A 12299-nucleotide genomic window follows, 5' to 3' on the forward strand; every position below is an offset into this window, starting at 1 on the left:
GCTCGCCCGGGAGGAAAGGATGATGACGTTCTATGTTCGAGCGCAAGAGGAGACAAGCGGTTGCGCCAGTGTGTTGTTCTTCCTCTATTTATACACGCTTCCTGTTTCTGCCGGACATGCGGAGCAAGAGTGACCGCCTCCCAAAAAATAACACTTGTCTGGTTGGTTGATATCTGTAATGGTTTGAGTGTGAAGCTTTACTGTTACTTGACAGCGAGAAATGGCAAGTGAGTATTTCTGTCTATTTTTGGCACAATGGGTTTTTTTGGGATTTTTTTTTGCTTTCCCATTCATGCTTATGAAGCAAATGTTTAATATGTGCAGCCCGATTTGTAACACAGGTGTGTGTAGAACTAGGACAGCTTTTACCTCTGGGGAGTAAGCTGTTCCTGTCCTCCTCATTACTGTACCTCAACGCACGCACACGCACACGCATACACCTCCTGTGCCTCACATCAAGCTCACAAGACAGAAGTCTGGAAGTCAGTGCAAGTTTTATTTTTAACTTGCATGCCAACGCTCTCCGCTTACCCCTCCACTTCCTGATCGACACGCCAGCTCGGACAGCTCATGAACTTTTTGGGGTTATTTAGCTTTTATTTCATTTATTTGCATCCTGAAGGTCTTCATCAACTTGCCTTCTTTTGGTCTTGCAGCAACACGGGCAACAAGAGAGACAGCTCGCCATTCAAACAGAGCGGCAAGTCGGCCAACTGCAGCCCCGCACACCGGACCTCCCACAACCTGACGGAAGCTGCTAAGATTGAGGAGAACGACTCCACAGTTGAACTGGACTCTGCGTCATCCAAACCGCAGGATGCTCACATGCCCACGGCGAACGGGGTGCTAGTGCAGATGGAGCAGGACAAGGAGGAGGAGAAAAAGGCGTGCAATGGCGAAAATGGGAGTATAGACAGTACGGAGCTGGTTAATGGAGATATGGGACGCACGGACAGCAGGGCCGAGGACTCACATTCACGCACGGACAGGACTGGTTCACAAAGTTCCCAAGAAAATGAAGAGGGTGGGACTAACTCGAAACAGGAACATGCGGAAGAGGCGGGTACAGAGCAGAAGGTGCGTGCAAAACTACTCTTTGTAGTCATTTGTGTGTCATGTATTCATTGCCTGATGATCATGATGATGAATTGCAGTTTCCTACGTAAACAGCTCGCAAACATTCATGCATTCATCTATTTTTCAAACTATACGTCGCTCCGATGTAGAAGTTGCATTTTGGGGCGGAAATTTACTTTATAAAATCGAGACCAGGAATGGTAGAGCTGGGACTCGCACCCAAGATCCCTGTTCTCTCACGGTGGGTGCGTTTGGAAATACACACCAATCATGCACAACTTCACTCCGACTGTTCGGTTTCCATGGATAGAAGAAGCTGATAAAGAAATGGAAGACGAAGATGTTGTAGTAGTCATGGCAACAAACGCGTGACGTATCATCATTTCGCATGTGGCTTCCTCACACTTTAACAAGGTTTTACCGCAACAAAAGTTCTGGTGTAAGTAAGCCTTTTTAAACACACACAAAAAAAAACTTTTTTCGTAGTTTTAAGTGGACATTTCGTCTTACTGGAGCTCTGTTGCTCCCATCACCGCGAGCTGTGTTCGGAAATTCACTCTGATGCTCTCGCACAGGAGTGGCCAACCAGTCAGAGACGAAGAGACAATTTTTTTACTGTGTTACTGCAAAGAGCCACATCATACCCTTCCTCGCGCGCGCGTGTGCACACACACACACAGAGGTAATTCGCTGACTAGCTTAGCGCTTAGCGCCGTTGTTTGCGCATAAGCGGTGATGCAGTCATCTAATTGGTTGCCCTCTATGTCAATCAAGTAACTGGACTGATGATAGCCTGACTTCGTACGTTCTGTGTAGTTAGCGCCTTGTTTGAATGGCATCGCCACTGCCGAGGCATTTTCGACGCTTGTCGTGTGAAAGCCCGGGAGCCGCATTGAACCAGCCAAAGAGCCGCATGCGGCTCGCGAGCCGCAGGTTGGCCACCACTGCTCTAGCACCACTCTGAGGGTGGCTGTGTGTCCAAATTCACAGGCTGCCTCCTCCAAAGGTCGCATTTTCTGCCACTTCCAGCATAACTTGACTGCATGTGGTTTTCAATGTCTAGAAACACAGATCACAGGTTGGGTCCTTTGCTGCCTTGAAAGGCTCCTCCTCCCCTATAACCTCCATTAAATCATAGCGAATTTGGGCAGGCTAAATATGAATTTGGACACCACATGCAGTCGAGTCGCGTCAGAAGTGATGTGATGCATCAGAAAAAACAGCCCTCAGGGGACCCAGCCTGTGAAGTTGGACAAAGCCATTGTGTGAGGCAGAGCGCACTCCCTCCCCATTCATTTCCGGCATGACCTCGGGATTTTGGGTGGCAGGCTGAGCTCTAGTTTTAATATATACAAGTCGCACCTGAGTATAGGCAAGTTTCAGGACCCGCCAAACTGTGAAAAAAAGTGCTTATACTCTTGAAATAAAAAAGGAAAAAAAAAATCAAAGAATTTCCCGTTTAATACCTTTTGAAGAAACGTTATTTGCTTGTACGCCGCCATGTTTTTGCACGCGTATTGCATTCTGGGATGATGACATAGGATGCTTGCTGCCCATATTGTTGCCCTGTGCTGAGCAAAACGAAACCATGGTGAGCTTCCACTAGCATCAGTGAAAAGGAAGCTTTTGGATGTCATTTTCATTTAAGGGGAATAAAGAAAGCGAGGTAAGCCTCCAAAGCTTTGCTCAAGAAAAACAGTGAAGAAAACAGCAGGACGATGCGGTTGGAATGGTCCGCAGCGTGAACATTTTAAGAGAGTTAGCCTTGTACTGGCACGCGTACAAATGTTCAGCCATTTATCACAAGACCTCAGAGTTTCATTCATTAGCGAGATGATTCTGATGAGGACACCAAAGGCACTTCATGATGATCTTGACCCACTTATGGCCTTGGAGGAACCCTCAACCACAGATTGCAGTTCTCCAAATTGCCCGAGCTGAGAAATGGTGAATTGATTCAAAGCTATGACATTGGTTTGAAGTTGCTGCTAGTGAAGTGATACACACAGCTGCGATCAGTGTGAGGGCAGTGTGAAAGGATGTCTGTAGGTGGCCAGTAATTGACCGGCGACCAAATCAGGTCTTCCTTACGCCCGATTTCTGCAGTGATAGCTTCAAGCTTCCCCGTAACTCTGAGCAGGCTCAGAAGTCGAAATTTGTGGACGGGGGGACTTTGTTGTTGACATAACAGCAGGTCATGCCAGCTCCTCGATCGTGGCGGCCATACTGAAGAAAAACACAACTGAAGGACTACGATGCTGATTAATACCACACAGCATACCCTAGCAAAACCTCGCATGGTGTGAGAGTGCTACTGCAAGTAGTTATTTTTTTTGCAGAGGTCCAACAGATGTCGAATCCTTAAGCAGCTGAGTTCGCCCATGGGAGCCTAAGGCTTATGTCGTCTCCGGGGATTATAAATATCTCAGACCCGGATCGATGGCAGCAGTCAGAGAAGGAGGAGCCAAAGACTCACGCCTCAGCTGACCTGAACAATGAGGAGGAGTCTTCCATTCAGTTAAATGAGTGGCTTTGCCCCCTTTACTGGATTTCTGATCAGAACACTTAGTCTGTGAAGAATCGTGCAATTTAGAATAGTGTCGAAAAGAATGTGTTTAGGAGTACAACAGTATTAATTTAATAATCTGTTTATGGGTGTGGTACGACTGCACTGCCTCTTACTGCGATTTTTATTTTGTCACAAAATGTTGCCACAATTTAGCAACATTTAATAATTTATTGTAAACATGAACATTGACAAAACATTTTGTTCCTTTGTGTTAATTACAACACACAAATATGAAGATGATGGATACTTGGATAGTTGTTGATTCGCTGATGCTTTGTTGGGATTGTTTTGGGTCCCCCCACCCCCCCCCAGTTATTGTCGGTCGCGTTCATAACTGTCCGCCTCACAATGCCTGTCTGCTGTGTTTGGCTCTTTGTGATTTCCCTTCTTCTATATTTTCATTTCCTGTTAAGATCTCAGCCTAACTGTGTCCACTCTCACCTCTGTGTCAATAACACACGTGAGTGCCACATGTCACGCGCTGTATGTGCAATCAAATGTCAGCAGCTCATGATGGCTTTAGTACAGGACAGAAAATACATCTGCTTCTTTTCTCCATTGAATTCATGATCTGTTGTTTGTCTTCGGGATTCTACGGGTGCTGAGAGATTTGCACATGCATTCTTGTATCTGGGAAGGGATATGATATATTATCATTTAAATTTGTGTTGATCTTAATTGAGTATATTTTTTGAGCATTTTGGATTTGCGACAATGTCTTTCATGCAAGTCAATGTTTAATTTGAGATTACTAAAGACATACGCAATTCAAGAGTTTCAGACTGATGCTCCACAATTGTACATTAGTTTAAAATCTTCCCTGAATGTGCGGTGTGTGACTCCATCGGGCCCTATTTTCGTTCCCAACAAAAAGCACAGACTAACTGTACGCATGGGTAGGGTTTTCTTTCTTTTGGTATTTTACTGGATTTTGCACGAGTAGAATTGGCCGCAACGGGGCGTTTGTGTTTTAGTGCACCATTGTGGGATAGAAGTAGTCTTATCCCAGTCCATCCTAGCGGCTTCCCTCGTTTGCATCAAATATTGGGGAAACAGAAGTAGACTTGCCGGGGTCTGTGGTAAAATGCAACATCTCCCCTTGCGGTTGATATCGTCAGCCATGCATGTGACATGGGCAATTGTTGCCTTGCACCCTCAGTCCTATGTGTCATATTCATGCATAAAATCCGACGACATCAACCACATGTCTACAGAGTGCAGAATGTGTCCCGCTTTGCCTCGATCAAATGCTCCAAAATTGCATTACACTGCCTGCCCTACCATTTGAACCTGCTTTTGCAGAGTCTAAAATGTCAACTACTTTTTGTAACCAAATTTGCTGATGCGCCGGGGGCGCGGCAGGAATGCCCAGTGAGGCACAGCGCATCTACCAAATTCACAAACATGGCACGAAAATGACGATGTGCCCATATTTATGCCAAGCACAGACTAGTTTCTGTGACTTAGTTATCAAATGAGTCAGTGGCGAAACAACTCAGAGCGCCGGAAAGCCCAGAGAGGCGCAACGCGTCCCTCATGCTAAACTTGACTTGTACCAGCACAAAAACGGAGTTAGTGCTGTTTTTTTACGCCAAATGTACAGGCGCCAGTCTACCAAAATAGGGCCCATACTCTCATTAATAACCATGATGTGACTTGTACGTGGAGTTGCTTTCTAATCTGTCCTTCTTGTTTTCAGGAGACAAATGAGCAGAAACTGTATAAAATTGCCAGTGAGCTCTTGCATACGGAGAAGGCCTACGTTACAAGACTCAACTTGTTGGAAAAGGTGAGATGTTATGTCTTTGTCTTCCGTCTTTCATCAGACAACGCATAACCAAAAAAAGTGTGCTATGCAAACCCAGTAGAAATGGGACTAAATGTGTTTTGCTGCTGTAGGAATTTTGTGCCAAGCTCACGGAGGAGGCAATGAAAGGAACATTCCCTGTGGATGTGGTCAAAAACATCTTCTCAAACATCTCCTCCATCAACACTTTTCACAGTCAGTTTTTGCTTCCTGACTTAGAGAAACGAATGGGAGAATGGTGAGTTTGCTGACTTCAAAGTATTACTTGTCTTTTGTAGACAGAGCTACATGATCATAAATCAGAAATGCGAACGCCAACAGAGCTTTAGGCTCATACAATCCTCCAGGCTTTAAGTCCCCAAAAACACGTGCCCTCTTTTTTTTCTTTCTTCCTCCCGACAGGGAGTCCACGCCTCGCATCGGAGACATCCTCCAGAAGCTCACACCCTTCCTCAAAATGTATGCGGAGTATGTGAAGAACTTCGACAAGGCCATGGAGCTGCTGAAACAGTGGAGTGACCGATCTCCACAGTTCAAGTCCATCATTCAGGAGATACAGGTCCGTTCCAAGTTTTTTTTTGTTTTTACTTTAGAGTGAAGCAATTTAACCGAAACGCTCAGTGAAGTTCAAATACGTTTTCTCTGCGTGTGCAGAGTCAAGAGGCTTGTGGCAACCTGACACTTCAGCATCACATGCTGGAGCCCGTGCAGAGAGTCCCACGATACGAGATGCTTCTCAAAGACTACCTGAAGAAACTTCCTCAGGATGACCCTGACAGACGGGACGCAGAAAGTAAGAGGACAAACTCTTCCCACTTTCGCATATGTGTCAGGATCAGCGGTTACGCAATATGCTAATGACGTTACCGTAATGAGTGACATCAATCCAGTCCTGCATAAAACGACTGCCCTGCAGGATGGCCAATGACGACATGTACAATGAATTCAAAGCCAGCCACTGACAATGCAGGAAGGTGATACTTGAAACAGAAATGCAGTTTTCAAGTCGGATGCTATTTTTTGGAACAGTACCAAACCACTTCAAACGTGCTAAATTATAACACTTGAAAAAAATGACAGCATTGTCGAGAACATTTAAGCTCAAAGTTTCCTTTTGACTCTCCTAGAATCCTTAGAAATCATCGCCACAGCAGCGACTCACTCCAACAGCGCCATTCGCAAATCTGTAAGTACGCCAGATAGAACGATCCTCGTCACGGTTTTATAGCCGTGCCTCAAACGGACTCTTAACATTTCCTTATTCAGGAAAATCTGAAAAAATTGATGGAGATTTATGAGATGCTCGGTGAGGAAGAGGATATCGTTCATGCCTCGAACGAGTTCATCAAAGAAGGTCACATCCTGAAGCTGGCAGCCAGGAACACCTCAGCCATGGAGCGATACCTCTTCCTGGTGAGCCCAACGCAACAGCGAGACGTGCTCAAGCTGCAGTGTTTATATTTGACATGTTTGACATCTCCTGTCTTTTGTGCTCAAGCTGTTTATATTTGACATGTTTGACATCTCCTGTCTTTATGTAACTAATGTCATAAATGTCAACTTCTTTTCTTTTTTTTTTCTCCTTCCGTGCCAGTTCAACAACATGCTCTTGTATTGCGTGCCCAAATTCAGCCTGGGAGGACCCAAGTACACCGTTCGGACGCGGATCGGCATTGATGGGATGAAAGTTCTGGAAACCACCAATGAGGACTACCCTCACACCTTCCAGGTTTCAGGGAAAGAGAGGACTTTAGAGCTACAAGCCAGGTGCAATTACAATCCTAGTTATTGCATCATCCGCCTTTCGAAACGAAAACATCTTTCACCGAAGCAGCAGAGGAATTGTAGGCTCATTGGACAAAAATAAGAAGTCGCAACTGCTCCCACAATGATGTAATTATATGGCATTGTATGTCAAACACTATCATTTCACTTTAAACAATGGTATGTTATCCTAAATAAGCAGTCATTGTTCATATTTAGACCCTATAAATGCCTAAAAAATCCCCAAAACAAAATAAAAATATTTTTATGACCACAGCTAAACTACAATGAAGTTCACAGTTTTGAAGTGCTTTATTTTGATTTTCAGCTCCGAGCAGGACAAGGCGGGCTGGATCAAGGTACGTGCGGTGACATCATCACTCCAAAAAATGTGATAAAGCCCTTCATTTTGACCTCTACGTTGGCTTAGAAAGTCCCACTTCATGTTCTATTTTGTGTCCTCAAGGCATTCCGAGAGACCATTGAAGTCTTCCAGCAAAAAAACGAGTCATTCAAGAACGCATCCAAGGATGTGGAGGAGGTGTCTGTTAGTATCACGTGTTTAAGAACAAGTCTGGCTCTTCTCGGTGGAACAAATGCTCATTGTTGTGTGTGTTTGTTTGTTTTTCTTCTAATTTTTGCTGCAGAATGCTGAGCTGGGAAAGCGTGCTCCTCGCTGGATACGCGACAATGAAGTGACAATGTGCATGAAATGTAAAGAACCTTTTAACGCACTTACGCGACGAAGACATCACTGCAGAGCTTGTGGCTATGTAAGTGTTGAAGCTTCAAAGCTGTCACATGACTGAACCCCGGATGCATCCGCAGCGTTTTACATTTAACACAGAGTTCATTCTGTCTTTTGTCTGGAAAGATGATCGTGGGCATTTCTCCCGCATGCTGATGTGCATTTACGTGATTGCACTGCCGTTTCAAGTTGTGGCTACCGTTGGCGTGGGTGTTCCTTACATGTCCTTCTCCCCAGGTGGTGTGCTGGAAATGCTCCGACAACAAGGTGCCGCTGGAGTACGACGGCAACAAAGTGAACAAAGTGTGCAGGGACTGTTTCTCCATCCTGACAGGAGAAACTATTGCCGAGGGCAAGAGGAAAGGTATCTTGGAGGTGAGCGCAGAAACATCTCGAGGAGCATCTCAAGCTGTGGAAGAGCAGCCCGTGTTTACATTTTTTGTTTGTTTCTATTCAGATCGAAGCGGCTCAATTCACTGGCAGTAGCATCATGTGTGGCTTCCTGCAGTACTGCGAGAAGAACAAACCTTGGCAGAAGATGTGGTGTGTTATCCCCGAGAAGGAGTGTCTAGTACTTTACCTCTACGGAGCTCCTCAGGTAAAAGCAACCTAGAGAGTTACATGCAAAATCACCTTTCCCCAAGACACAGTCCAGAAACACAGACTTGCCAATCCCAGCGCAACACAGAACAGCGAACCGAACCCTTTCCCGGGTCCACCCGCTTCAATTCAGTAGTTTAGCTTACGGTACTATTATTCCATTTTTGCTCTTTAAAAAGTAATTATGATTAATCTGTGTTGGCAGACACATGTCTGCTCCATGTTTAGCAACATACTGTACTTGTGTTAGCCGTGAAACAAAGGAACATGATCATACAAAATAGAGGTATCGTTGTGTGTGCGTCACCCGCAAGTATAGCCAGCTAAGGTAAAGTGATTTTCTCTGTGTTCTTGGGCAGAAATGGGAGTAGGTCACATAGCACCATGTTCAGCCATTTACAAAAGGGTGTGTGCCTACTGTGCCCTGCATCTGCAATCCCTAAACTTTTTGCACCACAGACCGGCTTCATGGTGACGTACCGTATTTTGACAGCCCAGCATAAAAACAAATGGTTGAATATGCAGCTCAGCATTATGCCTTTAAGATATAGTTAGTAGGATACGTGCGCTTATTTATCTTCATCATGCAAGTCCCAATTTGGAGTACTGTAATCTTTTTTTTCACTGTAGTTATTTTGTCTTGACTGGCGAATACCACCTAGCGTTATTTTGCAGTCAATCGCATGAGAAATTGGGCGCGAGAGCGGTAATCAATGCCATATTTGCCACATTTGACCGTGAACGCTGCTGAGATGGAGTCGGATTCGCTCAGCTTTGGTGATGAATTTTCCAGGCCAGCCCTGAAACGCGTGAATGTCCCTGACAAGCCTGCTCTGAGGTTTATGGTTTAGGCTAGACTGCTAATGCTGATAACAGCCGATTCATGGCAGGCCAAAAACCGGCGATTGACCAAACAGAGCAGTTCACGGCACAATAACTCCATTAGGAGAATTGCCGGTCATGGCAAAATAAACACTGCCATCTTTTTTCCCTTTCCAAAAAATGCAGTACGATGGCAACAAAGAAAGGCATCTTTTTTTGTCCCCTTTCAAAAAATTCCAAAGGCTTGTCTTTTAATGCCGGCCGGCATCATGTTTGAAGTGTAATCACTGTTTGCAGTTGTTGATGAGCTTCTTTGAAAAAAAAAATGTAAAAAGAAGTCCACTAGCACCATTCTTTTCAATCAATAAATATCATGACTGTCCACCATCCAAATATTAGTCCAGAAACGTCACTCTTAAGGAGGGGTCGGGGGCATGAAACATAGCACATTTGACAATAAAGTTGTACTTGATACTTGATATTAACCAAGTGACATGTCGGCAGGACGTGAAGGCCCAGAGCACCATCCCCCTGCTCGGCTACTCGGTCGATGACAGCAGCCGCCCCGCCGAGCCCCAGGCTAGCTTCCGCCTTTCCCAGTCCAAATCCGTCCACAGCTTCGCGGCCGAGAGCGAGGAGCTCAAGCAGCGCTGGCTGAAAGTGATCCGCGTGGCCGTGACGGGCGAGGTGCCCGAGCGCCCTCACGCCAACGGCGGCAACATGGCGGACGGCGCCGCGCAGGAAGCGGCCTCGGACAGCTCGTAAGGATGCCGGGAGTTTGTCTGCAATTTGTGTGACTGAGGTCACACACACTTTTTCTCTTTGCTGGGCCAAAAAGGACAACGCAAGTGCTGGATGAACTGCCTTTTTCTCCCCACACTTTTTTTTCTTTAAATCTTGGATGATTTCAAGAGATGTGCTGTATTACTAAAAGAACACTAGGACTGAGACGCTTTCTGCTTTGGCGTTCCCTTAAGCTTGTGGACTTGTACTGCACCAACTACTCAGTCTTACCTGTACAGTATAACTGTCTATTTCGAAAAAGATTTTTTTTTTCCCCTCCCAGCTCCTCACCTTGTTTTGATAACGTGGAGAAAAAAAAGATAACAAATGATAGAAATTGTCAGTATTCTCCCTCTTTTTTTTCAAACTGTGAACAAGATGATGGCGTCCCTCACACTCACTCAACTTATTTGGGTAAAGCCATGGAATAATCGGTTGCACAACATCCTAGAGGGCTGCTAAGCAATCCTCTTATATCAAATTATCGGAGGCATATTTGTTTAAACAGTCAATTGATGAGGGAAGTCACCCAAGAACAATTGCTCACTTTTAGTACACCAGCAACAGACTTTAATAGATTTTAATCCGACATAAACTGCTTTAAGGACATAATTATTATCCATACTAAAAATGATGTTGAAAATACAATCTCGCTGCAATTGATTGGTGATCAATGCAAGGTGTACCCTACCAATGACACAAAGGTCAATTGTGATGGTCTCCAGTGACCCCACTGAAGACACGCAGGAAGAAACTGAACATATGAATGATATAGAATAATTGCGTTTGGCCACTTTGATTGAACTTCCTCCACAATGAACTTTCTGAAGCTTTCTGCACATTTGTGACAGTCCTAAGGATAGGACCCACGATGTTAAGTAAACCATGTCAAATAAACAAATACCGTTTGGGTAAACCCGTCATAGCTGAACAGAATAAATACATTTCACTCTTTTTGTTTGTTTGTTCATCAAAATAGACGTGTGTGTCGGTGCACTGCAACAAGCGCCAACAGCCTCAGCCACAGGTCGCGAGCAAGACTGAATGGTTCAACTAATGACTGTGGTCTGCATAGAGCAGCTTCTCTTTTTCAGCGCAAATGTACAATGAGATGTTAACAAGCTGGTGCAAGAATGTAAATGTTTTTTTTTTTGTTTTCAATTAATACTATAAGTAATTGTATTATTTAAAGTAATTTATAGATGAGCATGAGCTGTTGGAAACTAGCACAAATCTGTCTCCAGAAGGAAAAAAAACGTTTTTATAATCCATAGTTTGTCAGGTGTTCTGCAGTGAGACATGCAGTGGTTCTATGAACTGACGCAGAGGGGATGGATGTGCCTGTTTTGTTTTTTTTTTTTGTTTGTTTTTTTTAACCATTCTCGGTCAACAAATAAAAGAGCACAATGCTTCACTGTGTGTCTAGCCAACATTTGTATGCGCGCATCTCCTCACCCCCAAACATTTGAAAAGTGTACAACTACATTAAATACTTGTGGATCCAGCTTGTGGTGTGTGTTTTTTTAACTTCTCCTAAGGACTACTAAAATGTGTCTCACAGAGTATGAGGATGCTTTCAAATAAAGCACTCTCGTTGTGATCTTACATACATTCATAAGGTAATATTAAATAATTGTAAGGGGAAAGAAGAAACGCTAAATTAACTGGACAAGATCTTCAACTTTTTCTCGCCTTCAACCATCACTGATCTCTCATAAGATCATAAACTTCACAGCATTCGGCATTTATAATTACAATAGTTTTGAAATTGTTTTTCCCCCTCCAAGTTTCCAAACATGCTCTCAAAATATTTTGGTTTGACATGAATAAAAAAATATATTTTTAAAAATACATGAAATTAAAAATTGTCAAAGAATGACTTTTCCCTTTTTGCGCTGTGAATTAATTGACTTCAGTCAAATCTATAAAAAGTATTTTCCACCTCCCATATTTGGTTGTTTTACAGTATTTTAAGTATTGACCTTCACATGCCACACTGCTCAATGATGCTGAGAGAGGGCACGGAGTTGGGGGGAGTTCAGTGGTTGTAATGAATGTGAAGAGAGCGGTTGCTCAATAAAGAGGTCTTGAGTTGAAATACGAGTGGAGTTATTATTCAAGCTAGCAAC

General features: G+C 44.1%; 1 protein-coding gene across 7 annotated transcripts in view; it reads left to right on the forward strand.

The window, feature by feature from the left end:
• The window catches only part of fgd4a (FYVE, RhoGEF and PH domain containing 4a), a 56349-nt gene extending 44674 nt beyond the window's left edge, over positions 1-11675 (forward strand). For all 7 annotated transcript variants that reach the window (XM_019894050.1, XM_019894052.1, XM_019894051.1 and 4 more), the window contains 14 exons: positions 657-1077; positions 5346-5435; positions 5546-5691; positions 5856-6012; positions 6108-6246; positions 6581-6639; positions 6720-6866; positions 7048-7220; positions 7546-7576; positions 7684-7764; positions 7865-7990; positions 8203-8340; positions 8423-8563; positions 9892-11675. In XM_019894050.1, coding sequence (XP_019749609.1) covers positions 657-1077; positions 5346-5435; positions 5546-5691; positions 5856-6012; positions 6108-6246; positions 6581-6639; positions 6720-6866; positions 7048-7220; positions 7546-7576; positions 7684-7764; positions 7865-7990; positions 8203-8340; positions 8423-8563; positions 9892-10152 — 2110 coding nt within the window. In that variant the 3' untranslated portion in view covers positions 10153-11675. The remainder of the gene's footprint in view (positions 1-656; positions 1078-5345; positions 5436-5545; positions 5692-5855; positions 6013-6107; positions 6247-6580; positions 6640-6719; positions 6867-7047; positions 7221-7545; positions 7577-7683; positions 7765-7864; positions 7991-8202; positions 8341-8422; positions 8564-9891) is intronic.
• Positions 11676-12299: the final 624 nt, after the last annotated feature.

This window comes from Hippocampus comes, unplaced genomic scaffold (genome assembly GCF_001891065.2).
Source record: "Hippocampus comes isolate QL1 unplaced genomic scaffold, H_comes_QL1_v1.1 scaffold104, whole genome shotgun sequence".
Taxonomy (NCBI): Eukaryota; Metazoa; Chordata; class Actinopteri; order Syngnathiformes; family Syngnathidae; genus Hippocampus; species Hippocampus comes.